Source organism: Hyposmocoma kahamanoa, unplaced genomic scaffold, assembly GCF_003589595.1.
Source record: "Hyposmocoma kahamanoa isolate Upper Pololo Valley unplaced genomic scaffold, ASM358959v1 76, whole genome shotgun sequence".
Classification (NCBI taxonomy): Eukaryota; Metazoa; Arthropoda; class Insecta; order Lepidoptera; family Cosmopterigidae; genus Hyposmocoma; species Hyposmocoma kahamanoa.
This window is the reverse complement of record NW_020653900.1, coordinates 12,332,683-12,348,961: the sequence shown is the minus strand read 5'-3', so window position 1 is coordinate 12,348,961 and position 16,279 is coordinate 12,332,683. Positions and strand designations below refer to the sequence as shown.

Here is a 16,279-nt window from a genome sequence, read left to right as displayed (position 1 = left end):
GAGACATAAGTTGACAGGTCCCATGTGTTGTAGTTTCACCAAAAGGGTTAAATGGTGACGTGGGCGACGAAAACAAAAATTTTAACTACATCAGCAACTTTTGATGACGACTGTACATTATTGGCTGCGCTTCCTGTCTAACTACTTTCAGTTTCTGTAAGTGCAATCGAGTGAGGTTATGCAGCTGTTATACGCACGTTATGCAGCCAGGTGAAATGGCGCGAAACGACTACGCTACAATACAAGAATTTGATAATGGATCAAATAAGTCGAAAGGAAGCACTTTCAGTAATAAGATGTGCGGTATTTTTGGCAATTAACAAAGTAATTAAAAAGTAAATCAATGAATTATAACGCACCTCTCGACCGAATAATGGTAACGTGCTGCTGCGGTAGTTTTTGTTTTATTGTATATCCGGTGTTTAGAGCGTTAATTGCTCCTTGTTTTTTTTTCTACAGATATTTATAAAAGTACAATAATTTCAATGACACCGTAATAAACGTTACAATATTATTCCCTTACCTATTATTTTTTTATTATGATACCAAGAGCCTGTCCATTACAGTTGCTATGCCAGTTAACAGTTAACAACTTTAAATTACAAAGATTTTAGACTCTAAGATATTTGTAATTTGTCTAAGACTAGAGTGTAACTGCCTCTGTGGCCGAACGGTTACAATGCCGGACTGCCACGCAGAGGTCCCAGGTTCGATTCCTGGGCCGGGAGAAATGTTTGTATGGCCTACATTTATTTCTCTCGTGAGTTTGGGTGTAATTTGTGGTTGTCTATGTGTGTGTCCGTGGCACCCGCGACACAGGGTTTCCCTAGTGCGGGGCTATGTTGAGTGTGTGCGTTATTTATTTACTTAAATAATAAAAAGTTTTTTTTTATTTAAATAATAAAGAGGCACTGCCACTGCGTCCGTCACCTTGAGACTAAGTTAATGCTCACATTAACAAAAAGAAAAAATAGTTATTTGTTATGCAAGGCTGCAAAGTTGTTGTTTGCCGTGAGTGCTTGTATTGAAACCTGAGCAACGAAGCAGTCTAACTTTTCACCTCACTATAACGAGGAAAATGGTTCATGAAAGAAAAACAGTTGAACTATAACAAATCAGTTTTATTATACAAAATTAGTTAGGTGTCGTTATCAATTTAATGTCAACAAAAAAGACTTTCTTTTCCATTTTCTTGAGTTTGACTTTTCATTTAAAGTTTAGAAAATGGCGGGGTGTGAAACACGTGCCAAAGAGCGGGAAAATGTTCAAATATCTTTTTAATAACCTTGAAGTGTTTACTTTTGAAAATGTATACATAATTTTCACATTTTTATCTTATATCTTAGACACACATGAGGTAAATTTATAACGTAGGTACTCAATTAGTATTGTAATTGTAAACGAAAATAAATCGATAAACTCGCGCATTTCACAGTTCACCGCGCACCCTTTGTCCACCCGCGGCCGCCTTGTCTTCCGGTTGTCACAGAAACGTCAACCTAACGAAACTATAGTAAACAACAATGCTACAATAAAATAAAACAAAATGTCCAAAGTAAGTAACTTAAACTCAAGTTTAGCGTATGAAATACTGCTGTACTTGAATACTTTTTATCTGGGCATGTTTTTCGTATGCGAAGTGGCTATGGGGATTTTAAAGGCAATCAATGTTTCATATCCCGAAAATGCATTATTGACCGAGACAGGAATATTCTTTGGTCTGTGTTTAGTTGAAGTTATTCGAATTTTCTTAGGACGACGAGGGAATTTGGCTAGCAAAAGTAAGTTACTTTGTCTAAATTAATCTACCTTCAAGTTGTAGAGTTCCAACCTTCTCTTACTTAGTGAAAAGTATATGGCTTTCATAATTTGTCTTCATAGTTTTATTTTTTTAATTGGTCAAAATTTTTGACTAGAGACCATTGCCTTTCCAACAGATAAGCTAAATGATTATAAAAATAAAGATTTAATTGCAGAAATCCCGGTATTTCTCTCCGTGGTTCTAACTATACCATCAGCAGCGGGAGTATGTTACTTCCTCATCTACCAGACTCATATACTCCGTCTCGAATACATCTGGTGCGCAGTTATGCTAATGTTCCATGCATTGGAATTCGCTTTTGCTGTCCTGTTCATCTTTACCGTCTGTAAACATCAACAATATGAATAGAACAGAAACTCTTCACCAATAAGATACTAAGTGCCAAATGTTACCGACTGAATTTATAATGCATTGAAAATTGGGATTATGAACTGGGTGCCTTCCGGAAGCAAGACTTAAGGAGCTTCAAACCTTACAAGTTTTGTCTAATGAAAGGACTTTTTGAATTCCGTATTTCAATTCACACAGAATGCTGTGGTAGCCAAGTTTTGTAAGGAAAATTTCTTTTTGAAATTTTTTTTAAATCTGAAGACCAACCGTCGCCCATTAAATGGGCGAGAAGTTTATTCTGTACTTAAAAACTCTTTAAGTACAGAATAAACTTCTCGAAATTCGAAATCGACTTCAACTACGACAGCCGGTAAAAGACAATTTCTTTCCACTTCAACATTCCTCATATGGATAAGTATTTGGATAAAAAAGTTGAGAAATTATTATTATATTTAGATTAGTTAAGAGTTATTTTTATTCACGAAAAGGCCGACTATTTATCTTATATCCTGGAAATTGTGAAGTTAGTATTGACTTATGTACCACGGTGAGGGTACAAGCTATACTTGTCAACAGGCTAAAGTCGGCCTTTATTTGTGACAGAATATTATTTCATAATTTTTTAGTAGAGTTGTGAACTAATTATATAGCAAACTGACTGAGATTATATTTTAATTTATGATGCAAAAAAGTATTTGTAAGCTTATAAAGCACAATTTTTTACAGTATTGTCACAAACTCATTTTAAGTGTACCATTAGGCCCTAAGATTATGAACAGTATTATTATGAACTAATATTATATTAATAAAGAAAGAGATATAGTATGTAAAACAATTTTTATTCTAAATTTCTATGTTACAAATAAATTACTTATTGTACACTAGGAGGTTTAATGTAGTCGGGTATTTTCTGACATTCCACTTTAGTGACTTTTAATGCACATCCTTCTGGTAAGTTCCTCTCAATATACTCTAAGTATGTGTCACATGTGGACCCAGTGAGCCTTTGTAAGTGTATAAAACGGAAATAGGTCCGTATTTCATACTGAACTTTGTGTTTTTTATAGATGTGTACTGCTCTAAGTAGTGTATGCCGTTCCTTTTCTGCTTTTCTTAGTGCCCAACTGTAAAGAGAAACATTACCATGTAGATCTCAAAGAAACAGACTAAAACAAACTAACTTAGAGCGATGCCGTACAATGCTTTGCGATGATGTTGCGTTGTGACGCTGCGTTGTATTATACATGAATCATTACGACATGCCACATGGATCGTTGGAACGACGCTCTGACGCCAGCATAATATGCCGAAATCAAAGCGACGCGACGACGCAACGCCTGTGACATTGCGAGATTGCCCTTGATACTACCAGTAGAACTACACTGTAGGACCACAGGCAAAGAATGCTCGTAACAATATTAGAATAAACAAAAATGTTAAAAATAAAGACACAAAATTAAAAACAATAGACAAATTAGATATTTATTATATAGAACTGCAGTCATTGACCTTAAATAGGTCAAGGATTGCAGCATTAAATTATTGTAAGCGGAGTAAAACATGGTGTATTAACATATACATACAGGGGTATGTCTCATAATGTTGGTTTTACACATTAATCGATGGGCCAACACAGTAATTGATATACAGGCAAGTACCAGATCTGAATTATTTTATGACATTTAGGGTCGTATTCCAGAACTCTACTCAATGCTCAAGTCAGGACTTGAGTTGAGAGAATTTTGCACTAGAATTCATACTCAAGTCCTGACTTGAGCATTGAGTAGAGTTCTGGAATACAACCAATAAAGTACCTACCTATTAATCATGTAATTAAACACAACTATTACAATTATTAAATTAATATTATATTTGAACTCTTGTAAATCCTTATGTTTAATCACTGGATTTAATTTAATATGTCAATGATTAATGAAATGTCACTTATTAGATTGAGGCCTTTTAAAATATAAGTGCTAAATGTTACGAACTTATGATAAGGTAAATAAAGCTATTGAATCTTAAATCAAATTGAGTAACATAACATAATAACTAAATTATTATTTTTACAAATCTAAAGGTACAGGCCTTTTTTTTATAATATCAACAACTATATATATATACTATATGTATATAATACGAACAACTCGTGCGCCTGATGGGAAGCCCGTCCATAACAGTCGCAGTGCCACTCAGATTGAAAAAGATCTGAGGAGCACTGCCACTGCGCCCATCACCCTGAGACATAAGTTGACGAGTCCCATGTGCTTGTATTTCACCAGCCTAAAAAACGAATAAAAAAATAATACACTTACCTCCTGGTTACCTCAATGCCAAGATGTGAAGCAGCAGCAACACAGAACCAGGAGTAACTTAATAGGACAGCTGGGTCAATTCCTCTCATTTCCAGTTCAACTCTTTTGTATAACTTATCTAGTTCCAGATTAGACTGAATCGATAGTTCGTCAATGGGTTTTACGGGTGTTACAGATGCAGTTGTGGCAAATCGGGTATTGCCGGTGAGGAAGGTGTTCCGTATGGTGGGCGATGATCGCCATAAGCTCTGAAAGTGGTAGACAACATAATGATAATAAAACCGGAAGTAAATTCATTTGCTATGCTTTGGTTTTTCATATTACCTACAATGTTAAGTAATTAATAGGTACAGGTGTTTGGGGCTCGCAGAGTAGCACATTAATTTTCTTCCATTTTTATTAACATGGACTTCCGCAAAGTAAACGCCTGTACCTATTAAATACTTAACATTATAGGTAATATGAAAAACCAAAGCATATGAAAAGTTTGGTAGAATCTAAACAATAAATATTAAACATGGTGTGGTTTTCCTCAGTCTAGGTACATTGTGTGAGCTAAAAAACTACTGCGAGATATAGAGTTTCAAACAGTTTATTTATATCATAAACGACAGTAACAGTACCTATCCACAAGTATGTAGTCATCATTCGGCAAAACAGATTAAGATCTCACAAAGCATGCTAACAGAGCTTCTATTATATAATTTTGCATCAAATGGTTATTAAATTACAATTAGTGTACGAGTTTGAAAAATTACAATTAAATATACAATATAAACTTACTCTCATAATGTTCATTTTAAAGTTGTCTGTATCCACGGATCAATTGTAAACAGGATGATTGCCTATATTTATTTACATACAAAGAACGTTAAAGTTCTTTTAAATTTTGATTTCAGATTCACTGCATAAAACATAACCTATAAGTTTTCGTACAGAAATTCTTACATTTGTTTGACAATATCATTTATAAACAACCTCTGTTTGCCAACCAACGTTCCTGCCACACTTTCTGAACGAAATAAATTTGATAACGTTGCCCTGGATGGTGGGTTTTTGAAGTTACGCGTACAGAGTTTACAAAGATTATTTTTATTTTAAGTATATTATGAAGAAAAAACGAAGAAAGAAATAGTGATGAAGAAAGTTATTCCTTATTTTAAACCAAATTAGAAAAGACTTTATCCTGAAAGTTCCACTTATATGAATTCAAATTTATTGTTCAAAGTGATAGAAGATAATGTGATCTATGTGAAAGTAAAACATAAATATTGACCCCCGGCGCTTAAAAGGTCTGTTTAATAAACCCAAATAAGTGATTTAAGAGAAAGTGAAAAGTATTAGAATTTAGAACTACAATCATTTACCTTTGTTGGTAGGTCAATGACTACAATGGCAAATATTATTGAGGATCCCGACAATTAAACGATGACATGGCTCAAAGGACTTCTATCCAAGCCAAAACTATAGAAAAAAAAAAGTTGCTCTAATTCTTGCTTCCGTCCTATATGAATTCTTGCCAGGCACATCATAGGCACATGCATTTTTTAAACAAATCTGTGTGCCCTATCAAAATTCTCTCAGGTTCTCGTTTTGGGTAATTTTCAGGTAGGTAAGTCAATCTCAATAAAAAAACTCAATTTTGGTGACAATTTCTTTTAATTTAATTATTTATAGAATATCATCATGAAGTATTAATATTCGAGAGTGGTTACCTGAAATATTCTTTAATATTTCACGATGATATATTAGAGTAATTAAATAATAAAAATTGTCACCAAAATTGAGTACCTACAAAAAACTGACCTGAAAATTACTGTTTAAAGGTACTGTTGTACTAATTATAAATTACATTAGCTACTAAATAATTACCAATATTTATAAACGTTTTACTAAATATTTTCTGTGATTTCGAAGTCTTTAAATTTTGAATTGGGCCATAAGCAGCGTGTGAATTGCCGCCTAGCTGCTATCAGTGTGGCATTTATTGCCTTTGGTGGGTTCAAGAAGTTTTTAATCGCTCTGAAAATAAATTAACTAATTCAATTGGGCAGTATTATGTTCCTCATACAGTATTTTTATAATTAACCATTAGCATTAATTAAAGAAGTTCTTGCTTACATCAGGTTTCAAGGCACAAAAATAATATGACAGCAGTACGTAAAAAGAATTGAAGTTACAAAACAAATACATAATTTTTTAAAATATATTGTTTTTCTCTTACAGAAAACAGTAAAAACTTAAAACAACTTTCAGAAGGATATGATTTTAAAACAAAGACAAAGATTCTTAAAAATCGGAAACATGATTGAATAAAAATTTAACAACTAGAATCGTCTTAAACATAAAATAAGAACATTTAATTCGTGGTAACATGGTAGTACCTTACAGTACGGATTAGTACAAAAATAAACATTCTAGAAATGTTATCATATGGATAAAAATTAATGATTAAGAAATAGTTGTCGCCGCCAATGCTATTTTTATTTCGCGCCCCAACGCAGCTCCCAAGGGTGGTGGAACAGCATTTCCGATCTGAAACAAATACCATTTCAATAACAAATTAGGAACGTGCCAGCCATCAGACCCGGTGTCAAACTATAGGGTTTAAAAGGTAAAAAAATATTTAGTGACAAGCGACTTAACCTGTCGTACTTTTACATGACGTGTTGTAACACAAAACTGGTCAAACGAGCACTTGCATTATAAAACAAAAATGCGCATGCACAAATTCAATGGCAAATACATGTTATAGTGTAAATATAGAACTGATACCTGTCGATGTTTATCCAATACAGATCCAGCAAAGACATAACTATCGGGGAATCCCTGCGATCGCGCGCATTCCCTCACGGATACTACTCTGTTTTGCACTGGGTGCAATACACGGCCTTGCTTGCCCATTGGCTCGGGGTCCGTTACTGTCGTGCTGAAATAACCGTCCCAAGAAACGCGCCCTGAGAATTTTACAACAATTGTTGAAACAAAATTAGAATGAAGTCGTCAGTGCTGGAATAAGCAAAATATTTTAAAATGGCGACTATACAAAAGGAGACGCTCGATGGTCTGTCTTTCTCGCCTGTTATTATGGATTCGTAGTCAAACTAGAACTCTTCGACTACACAGGATAAACCAGTGACTAAACGGTTGGTATTGTGTTCAATCTGGGCACGAACTTGTCTAAATTGGTTCAGCGCCCTGATTTTAATTCGAAATCGGAATAGATTCCGGATCGGATCGGGTACCCCATCCGCAATATTATGCGCCTCGACTCGGTAAAAACGCAGTAACCGATCGGGAGAGGCAATCAAAATCAAGCTGCTGGTCTGTGATTTCGCCCGTGTGACACATGTCGAAATCGGTTTTATTACGAGCAATAAATACTAGTCGTTTGCAATATGTAAGTAGCAGGAGACAGCCTGGTAAACAGCCCGTTCTACTTTCTTATTTTTTTTGGATCTACGTTATTTTCTTAATGATATTCGCCGCAGACGATCACCCAAAAAGTTATGCATACATTCTGATCTTAGAGCAAAATATAAGATTTCAGTTACCGTAAAGACCAGCCCAATTATTATGCCTGTTCCCAGTGTGCGGTAAACACCAGGGTATGAGAGTGTTCTCCTGTTTGTCCCCTAGTTGACAAGCACCGCGTTCGGCACATGCGCACACGCCTCGTAGCGCGCCCGTTGACGATCGCCCGTTCTTTTTATCGTCGTAGCGGTATTGCAGCACCTTTATTTTTAAGGATTACGTAAGTACCTTAATTTCAAGTACAGTTAAATAAAAGGAAAGAAGAATAAAATTTAATTTTGTTTTAATAGCCAGTCGTCTACAATTCGTTGTTCGTATTAATTTATTTTACGCAACTAATGACAAAGGTAAGCCATACAAACCTTGCACTTGGTTCCATCTGCTAAAGTAACAGAAATATTAGGCAGGTCTCTCCAATCCGATCCAGGTGCAGTGGGTATTCTGCAGATCCTCTCTTGCACCAATGGGGCCATAGTCTTACATATGTGATCACGTAACTTCGCTGACTTATCTCTTCTTCTAACTACGCGCTGAAAATGACTTTCAGGCACGGAACCGTACTCAATTTCAAGCTTATTCGCTCCACTACTTATTTCTGGCAAATCGCTCATAGCATCACGAATTGTACAAGTTCGTCTGGGAGCCGAACCATCCCATTGAATATTTGTAACGAATCGTTTACCATCTATATTAGTCATCAACGAGCAAGCGCGTCTGCTAAAAACAGTAGTCGGTTCAGGGTAAAGAGGAAGTTTGTATCCTGGAGCAGCAGCGAAAATAATAAGTCTTCTTCGCGTTTGTGGTACCCCATAATTACCAGCTTGAATAACCCCAAAAGTACACTGGTAGCCCATAACCAATAATGCTCGTAGTGTCAGTTTTAGAACCATTCCTTTCTTGAAAGCAACGAAATTGCGAACATTCTCCAGGATGAAGTACTTCGGGCGGTAGTAGTCACAGAACGACAGGTAAGAGGCGACCAAAGAATTTTTGAAATTGGAGTATTCTCTGGAATTGAATCTGTTCATTCCAGAAAATCCCTGACATGGAGGTCCACCACAAAGTAGCTCGACTTCGCCCTGCATCGGTAGTCTCAAGCCACCAGCGCTGTGTGTAGCACCAGACATAGCATCTTTCAACAATGCATTGCAATCTTCATTAAACACTATGCAGTTTTTATTATTCATAGAATATGCATGAGCTGCAGCTTCAACATTTTCGATGGCCCAACGACATTCAGCAATGCCGGACTGATGTAGTCCTGCAGAAAGACCGCCACATCCAGCAAATACATCCAGAGTTCTTAATGGCCTTATTTGTACCTCTTCAGCCTTCATTTTGATCTCTTGAGGCTTACTGGTCTTGCCTTTCCCCTTACCCTTGCTTTTGCTTATATACTCACGACCTACAGAAGTGGCATGATCAGGTACGTCAAAAAATTGTCCACTAGATTTATCGAAAGCCGTCTTAAAGTAAAATCTACTTGGGTCTTCTTCTAACCACTTATGAATGGAATCTTGTTCTGGAACGTTTTTTTCGTAAAATAAGTGACAAGGTCCAACAACTGCTGAGAAAGGAATTTCTCTGTGTTCATTAGTCCAATGAACAAGATTGAAATCTTCGTGTTGAGGAAATCTGCTTACTGTGTTTTCTGGTCTATAAAGAACATTCACTTTAAGATAAATATCTTGAGGAACAATAAGCGGTCCTCTGCCCTTTGCTGTAACTGCAACTATGTATCCAACACAGAATGGCTCGCCGGTGTCAACGTTCGAACCCCGTAAATAATTATCGCTCTTTCTGTAATATTCAGGATACTTATCCTCATCTACTTTCTCAAGTTTTATTTTGTCATTATTGTTGTCTATAGTCAAAGTATTTTTTAAACCAAATGTTCCCGGTTTGAGAAATACGCCTCTTCCTTTCTTATATTCATTGCTCTGCCACTTTACGACAGACCATTCCGTTCTATCATCTTTAACAATATCTGATTTTGCTACAATTTCTCCATAGACCTTTGGAATATTTTTGTCGTCGCGTTTCGATTTCCTTTCACACGAAGGGCAGAATCTGTGTCGTCTTAAATCATTGGGACATGGAGGATCTTCTGGCAAATCTTCAAAACGTGCAGTGAATCTTTCATAAAATTTATTGTAAAAGTAAGTCTTCCCATCGTCTTCAAATGTATCGTCGTTCACTTCCTTGCCACCCATTTTAAACCAATCTTTCAGAGTTTCCGTTCTTTCAACAGTTGCTTTGCGTAATATAGATGAAAGTGGTGCAGCATGGCAACATTTATCCCCCAAAAATACTTCCCTTGGATCACCAACTTCACCCAGCACAGTTTCGGTAGCTCTTATAAAAACTTCTCCATGAAAGTAACCCATTTGAGAATTGGAAGTTTCTTTCCATATGTAAACAATTCGAGCGACCAAAGCCGGAATGTTAGCTTGAGAAGTTTCCACCATAACATAGTCTCCGACTGCCAATTCTGAGCCATCAATCAACACTTTCTCGTAATACACTTTATTTGAGTCTGCTTTTACGCTGTCACCAATCCATTTTATATTTCTGTAAGTTCCAATCAACTTAACTGGAACGCTATCTTCTAATTTATTTTGAGCCTTCTTTTCATCGTCATAATCTTCATCGTCTTCTGGATCTGAGTCCTCTGCTTGTTGCACGGCCATATTTGGGCAATTTCTGCGTATGCAAGCTTTTTTCGTGCGTCCGTGTCCACCAAATTTGGCCATGGCTCGACAAGCTTTACATTCGCCACAGTCTGGTAATTGGCATGCTTCACAAATGCCACATCTCTTTCTTCTCAACACTAACTCATGGTTTGTTTTGTCCAATTGATGAGTGAAAAAGCTTTCAAATGTTTTTCGCACTAAAGGCGTAGTTGTAGCCCTAGTTAAAGTCTTTTTATTGACTTTCTTAAAGTCTATCTTGGCATGTGTCTTGCGCTTCCCAAACTTAATCCCCATTAGTTTTATTAGTTCCCTCATACAAGGCAAGGTTATAAGAGGTGGAGAATCCTCGTCGTCGTCTTCTAAGCTGATAACTTGGTCACAAACAAATTGAGCGTGCTTGTGAAGCATTTCTTCTGTCATTTCCTTGTTACCAAGGTCTGGGATTGTCGTTTGTTTAATAACTTGCAGTAAATCTTCATAAGTTGGGTGCATGTTGTAATTTTCTTCAAGATACTCTACCACAACTTTACTTAGCCATATTTTTTCGAATAAGTTATTCATAAGAGGTGTATAATCAGTGCTTGGTTTCATTAGATTGTATTCTCCAAATTCAGTCGATAGTGTGATGCAATTCTTATTTCCGCCATCAAAGCCATGGATGTACCTGAAAAATAAAATTCAACAAATAGAAAACATGACCACTACAAAAATAACCAATGCTATACGCTGCCCCAACTTTAAAAAGAACTTATAGTTTGTGAAGTCATATATGTTATTACGCAAATAAACATATATATTAGTATATGTTAGTTGAGTCTGAGTATGTAGTGCAGTGTAATTATCTTACTTACCATTCAATAATAGGACCAATATCTTTAACAGGTACAGAATCGTCATCAATCTCGGGTGAATCAGAGCAAATTGATTTCAGATATCCAGACATACAAATGCGAACATCGTTTTCTATAAGATTACCGTCAATAGGACACAAGTGACCTTGTTTGTCAAAGATAGAGAAACCAGTTATATTTGTTTGTGGTCTTTCCATGATATTTCCTTCATCGCCTGACAATGAACAAAATATTACAATTATTTTTAGTTGAATCTAGAACACATTCTAAATATTTTTGATAAAGAAACTATAAATCCAAGTTCGAACACTCAAAATACAAATAGTCAATACAATATATAACTGCCTCCGTGGCCGAACGGTTACCATACCGGACTGCCACGCAGAGGTCCCCGGGTTCGATTCCCGGGCCGGGAGAAATATTTGTATGGCCTACATTTATTTCTCTCGTGAGTTTGGGTGTAATTTGTGGTTGTCTATGTGTGTGTCCATGGCACCCGCGACACAGGGTTTCCCTAGTGCGGGGCTATGTTGAGTGTGTGCGTTATTTATTTATTTATATTTATTTTATTTAATATACAAATATTCTTTATTGCACACAGGCACAAATTCATAATAAAAAAACAAACAAAAGACGGGTACAACTGGCGGCCTTATTGCTAGTTAGTAATTTCTTCCAGGCAACCTCCAGGTTACAGGATAACTTAAACATAATATGAGGGCGCACCAAATTGCTCTTACACTTACGAAAATAAATAAAATATTTAAGTAAATTAAAAAATACAAAAAATAAATATATATGTAAATTATAACTATGAAAGAGAAGAAAGAGTGGTAGAAACACTCCTTTTTAAAATTATATGTTATTTTTTATACAAACATAAAACCCACCGACTAATTACTATTAAATCCTAGTTTCACACTCTGTACACACACTCACTAGGTTTCAAATCTTTATATAAAATTTTGAGTACACTACTAACTCACCAGCTGTCAGCACCAATTTATCGTCAGTTAATGCAACATATTCCTCAACGGCATCTTGTGGATGTCCTTGATAATATAGCAATTCCGGATCATTTAAAAATTGTCCACAACTATCACATTTCTCATTGTTAACTCTATTATTGGAATTATTTTCTCTTTTCAACTTAATGACATCATTTCTGTTTTGTTTACTACCTTGTTTTCTAGCATCATTTTTATCATTTGTTTTTGATTTGGTGCTTTGTCTATATCTCTTGTCTAATTTATCAACACTGCAATCACTTGTTTCATTAGATTCATCAGAATCGTTGCTTTCCTCAGAGGAGCTATTTGAGTCTTGAGCTTTATTATGTTTCTTGAGATTAACATTCAGGGTATCTTTGTTGTTATTCCAATTTTCCAAATTCAAATTTGTATCACGATGTAACTCAACATATGTATTATGTGATTGTTCATTTTTATGATTATTATATTTTGCATTATCGTTGACGATTTTCGAACAAGATGCTTCATCATTTGTTTTATTCTTACATTCTACTTGATTATTATTTACTCTTACTTTAAGTTCTGTTGTACTTGTTGTAATGTGACTTTCAATATCGGCATTTACAGTTTCAACTTTACCATCATTCTCTTTGCAACATAATTCTTTTTCAATATTGTTATTTTCTGTACTTCCTACATCATTATTATTGTCTTGTTCTTCCCAATTAGTACTATTACTTTTATCTTTTCTAGCATTGATTAATTCGTTATTTTTGTCATTTTGAGTCTTAGTTACACACATATCAAGATTGTTATTATCTATTCCAAGATGAAACATGTCATGATTTTGATTATTTTTATAATTCTCATTTATATTTAAAAAAATTTCTGCCTTAGCTTTTTTCTGTAAATTACAAATAAATCATTTAACATTTTAGAAATACTGAAATATTTTTTTTATCTAACAATGTCTTTTCAAACAAACTAATCATATGTAGCGCAAACTGGGCTGTTCTTTAGTAAAAGGAATTAAAAAAAAAGGATTCAATTAATAACTTTTGTTCAAAATAAGGTGGTCGGCATTACTACTAGACATAACTGGTTGATGATTTTACTATCTCAGTCAACAATGACCATGGGACCAATAAAGAGTCCGAAATGTTGGTCTGTTCTGTTTATAAAACTAATATACGCAATTTAGATCTGAAAAAAAAACAGTTTCATTTTTCAATGCGTAGCAATAGCGAAAACGTAAGAACTCTACATTAAAAATTTCTTAATTAGTGTCATAAATTCAAGGGATGATAAATTAGCAATTGCATTTAGAAAGGTGCTATGAAATTCTACTTTAGTTATAAATATAAACAATGGTCGGAAAAAGGTGTTCCACATATGTAGATACATGTAAAGGTGTAGCTACAAGAAGCGACATAAAGTCGTTAAAACCACCAAATATTAATTAATAATTTTTTCGAATTCCAGATTTCCGGAATTGGTTTCACTGCATCATAAGATAAAACTACTGGCCTAGGAAGACGAAGTCGGATTTTAAAGTAATTCTAACGGTGCCATATGAAAAATTAGTAGATAACTGACCTTTTACCAAAGCAGAGAATAAAAAAGTTACGAGAATGGTCACTTATTTTGCATGCACATGTAAAATAAAGCCAATTTTATTTTATTTATTTTTTAAATGCATTTGCTATGGAAATTTAAACAAAGTCGGAAATAGTAATAAAAAACCAATATTTCGATTTTCCTGCAGCTTCAATCCAACCTTCTCTCCTTTTGAACTCATTTTTTTTTAACGCACACACTCAACATAGCCCCGCATTAGGGAAACCCTGTGTCGCGGGTGCCATGGACACACACATAGACAACCACAAATTACACCCAAATTCACGAGAGAAATAAATGTAGGCCATACAAATATTTCTCCCGGCCCGGGATTCGAACCTGGGGCCTCTGCGTGGCAGTCCGGCATGGTAACCGTTCGGCCACGGAGGCAGTTGCATTGGAAAAACTCATAAACTAAAAATACTCTACGTTTAATCTATGAGTATAATGGAATTTAAATACGTAAATTATCTAATACATATACATTTTTACAACAGCATACAAATTGACATGAAACTGAAACAGTTGTCCGAAATATGAGTTGTGTCAAAGTTACTCGAAATAAAATGTTTAGTAATAATAATAATAAAAATAAAATAAAAGAAATCAATTTAACGTGAATGTTTTTCGCTTCGATTTTTTAGGGACTTTAATTACAAAAATTATAGTAAGAAATTCAAACATTTCAGTAAACATTTATTGTCGATAAACATCAGTCTTCGTAAATGAACATCACTATATTCGAGTCTAGAAATTTCTGTGGAGACAAAAAGAAAACATTGAATAATAATAGAAATAGTAAGTAAAAATGCAAATAGCCGGTGGAATGCTATGTCACTGGTTTTAATTTTTTTGTTTTCACTCAAATTTTTACAAGGTGTATCGCTACAACTTGGCATTTTCACGTTTTACGAGAGATCTTGTATGTACAATGTTTGTAGGCGTATCACCTCGACACGAACCACGCCACCATACCCAATCTCTTTGCACAGAGTTATCACCGTTATGACCGTTTAGAGCGATCGATTTAAATACGTTTACGTATGTATGAAAGAAAAATCTGACTTATTACTAAAAATCAGGGAACAAAAGTTGCTATTTATGATGTTAGTAATAAAGTCCTGTGAGGTTGTTGGTATTTTACAAATAAACCTGAATATACAGCGTTATGTTCATATACTATTTTCTTAGTAAAATATAAATAAATATTGTCCATAATATTACGTATAAATAGTAAATATAAATTTAAAGTGTCTTTACAGAGATCACATCTGCATTCTCTTCTGTGCTCTGAAACCTCTTTGCAGACATCTTGAAGGTTTTGAACTTAATCCATTAGGTTTATTGTGCAATTGTTGGCTGGTCTGAAATAATAAAAACGAACTATAAGGTATACTTAACTAACTTAGGCTTCTAATAGGGTAAACAGGGATAAAGGATCTCCACTTGCCAAACAACAGATACATCTCCAAAAGTTCGTCCAGAGAAGTACTGCCACCTTACCTATTTCTGCCGCCAAGCAGTAATGTCAGAATTACTGTGTTCCGGTTTTGAAGAGTAAGAGTGCTGGTGAAATTACAGGCACATGAGACTTATCAACTTACGTCTCAGGGTGACGGGCGCAGTGGCAGTGCCCCTCAAATCTTTACGATTTAAAGCTCTGAGTGGTACTGCAACTGTTATGGCCAGGCGTGTAGGTTGCCATCAGGCGCACGACTTGTTCGTCCCGTCACTTGATATTATAAAAAAAAAGTTAGTGGAATTTAAATAGTGTGCTATACTTGAAACGTAGTTATATATGGACAATTACTCTGAATGTAAACCTGTTACAACAATTAATTAATTTATGTAGTATTTAGCAATCCGCTGCAAATGGCTATCTTAGAACTGGAATGATATGGGTGCTATATACCAGTTTTTTTTTTAAACATGACAGGCTGTAGTAGGATATCAGCAGCTGAGCTCCAGAATTTTTTATCTCCCACCACCATTGTCTGTTATTAACTCTATGAGAAATATAGTTTGTATATTTATTTATTGATGTGTTGTGATTAATAATATAAAAAATGGGTTATTCCCAAAGGATCCCAATGCAAGGGATCAAGAATAAATATTAATATTTTACTCCCACCTGATATCCTGATAC

At 35.0% G+C, this 16,279-nt stretch overlaps 3 protein-coding genes across 3 annotated transcripts; 1 reads left to right on the top strand and 2 right to left on the bottom strand.

Moving 5' to 3' along the window:
- Nucleotides 1-1,460: 1,460 nt before the first annotated feature.
- Nucleotides 1,461-2,411, top strand: LOC113232559 (transmembrane protein 216-like). The gene is made up of 2 exons (XM_026467330.1): nt 1,461-1,781; nt 1,977-2,411. The coding sequence occupies exons 1-2, from the start codon at nt 1,547-1,549 to the stop codon at nt 2,168-2,170; spliced, it is 429 nt and encodes a 142-aa protein (XP_026323115.1). The 5' UTR covers nt 1,461-1,546; the 3' UTR covers nt 2,171-2,411.
- Nucleotides 2,412-2,994: 583 nt separating this feature from the next.
- On the bottom strand, nt 2,995-5,370 carry LOC113232547 (28S ribosomal protein S10, mitochondrial). The gene is made up of 3 exons (XM_026467314.1): nt 5,251-5,370; nt 4,468-4,715; nt 2,995-3,276 (listed from the first exon to the last, which is right to left on the bottom strand). The coding sequence occupies exons 1-3, from the start codon at nt 5,263-5,265 to the stop codon at nt 3,024-3,026; spliced, it is 516 nt and encodes a 171-aa protein (XP_026323099.1). The 5' UTR covers nt 5,266-5,370; the 3' UTR covers nt 2,995-3,023.
- Nucleotides 5,371-6,774: 1,404 nt separating this feature from the next.
- Nucleotides 6,775-13,318, bottom strand: LOC113232636 (DNA (cytosine-5)-methyltransferase PliMCI-like). Its single transcript, XM_026467407.1, has 6 exons — nt 12,532-13,318; nt 11,546-11,759; nt 8,364-11,358; nt 8,022-8,202; nt 7,243-7,424; nt 6,775-7,002 (listed from the first exon to the last, which is right to left on the bottom strand). Exons 1-6 carry the CDS (start codon nt 13,316-13,318, stop codon nt 6,919-6,921), a joined length of 4,443 nt encoding a protein of 1,480 aa, XP_026323192.1. The 3' UTR covers nt 6,775-6,918.
- Between the last annotated feature and the right edge of the window lie 2,961 nt (nt 13,319-16,279).

Excerpts from the sequence above, each read along its gene's own strand:
- LOC113232559 (XM_026467330.1), top strand. The coding sequence starts at position 1,547 with ATGTCCAAAGTAAGTAACTTAAACTCAAGTTTAGCGTATGAAATACTG. Across the intron at positions 1,782-1,976 it reads AGGGAATTTGGCTAGCAAAA|AAATCCCGGTATTTCTCTCC; the intron begins GTAAGTTACTTT and ends ATTTAATTGCAG.
- LOC113232547 (XM_026467314.1), bottom strand. Across the intron at positions 3,277-4,467 it reads GGCATTGAGGTAACCAGGAG|TTGGGCACTAAGAAAAGCAG; the intron begins GTAAGTGTATTA and ends TTCTCTTTACAG.
- LOC113232636 (XM_026467407.1), bottom strand. The coding sequence starts at position 13,318 with ATGTGTGTAACTAAGACTCAAAATGACAAAAATAACGAATTAATCAAT. Across the intron at positions 11,760-12,531 it reads TAAATTGGTGCTGACAGCTG|GCGATGAAGGAAATATCATG; the intron begins GTGAGTTAGTAG and ends GTTCATTGTCAG. Across the intron at positions 7,425-8,021 it reads TAATTGGGCTGGTCTTTACG|GGCGCGTTTCTTGGGACGGT; the intron begins GTAACTGAAATC and ends TAAAATTCTCAG.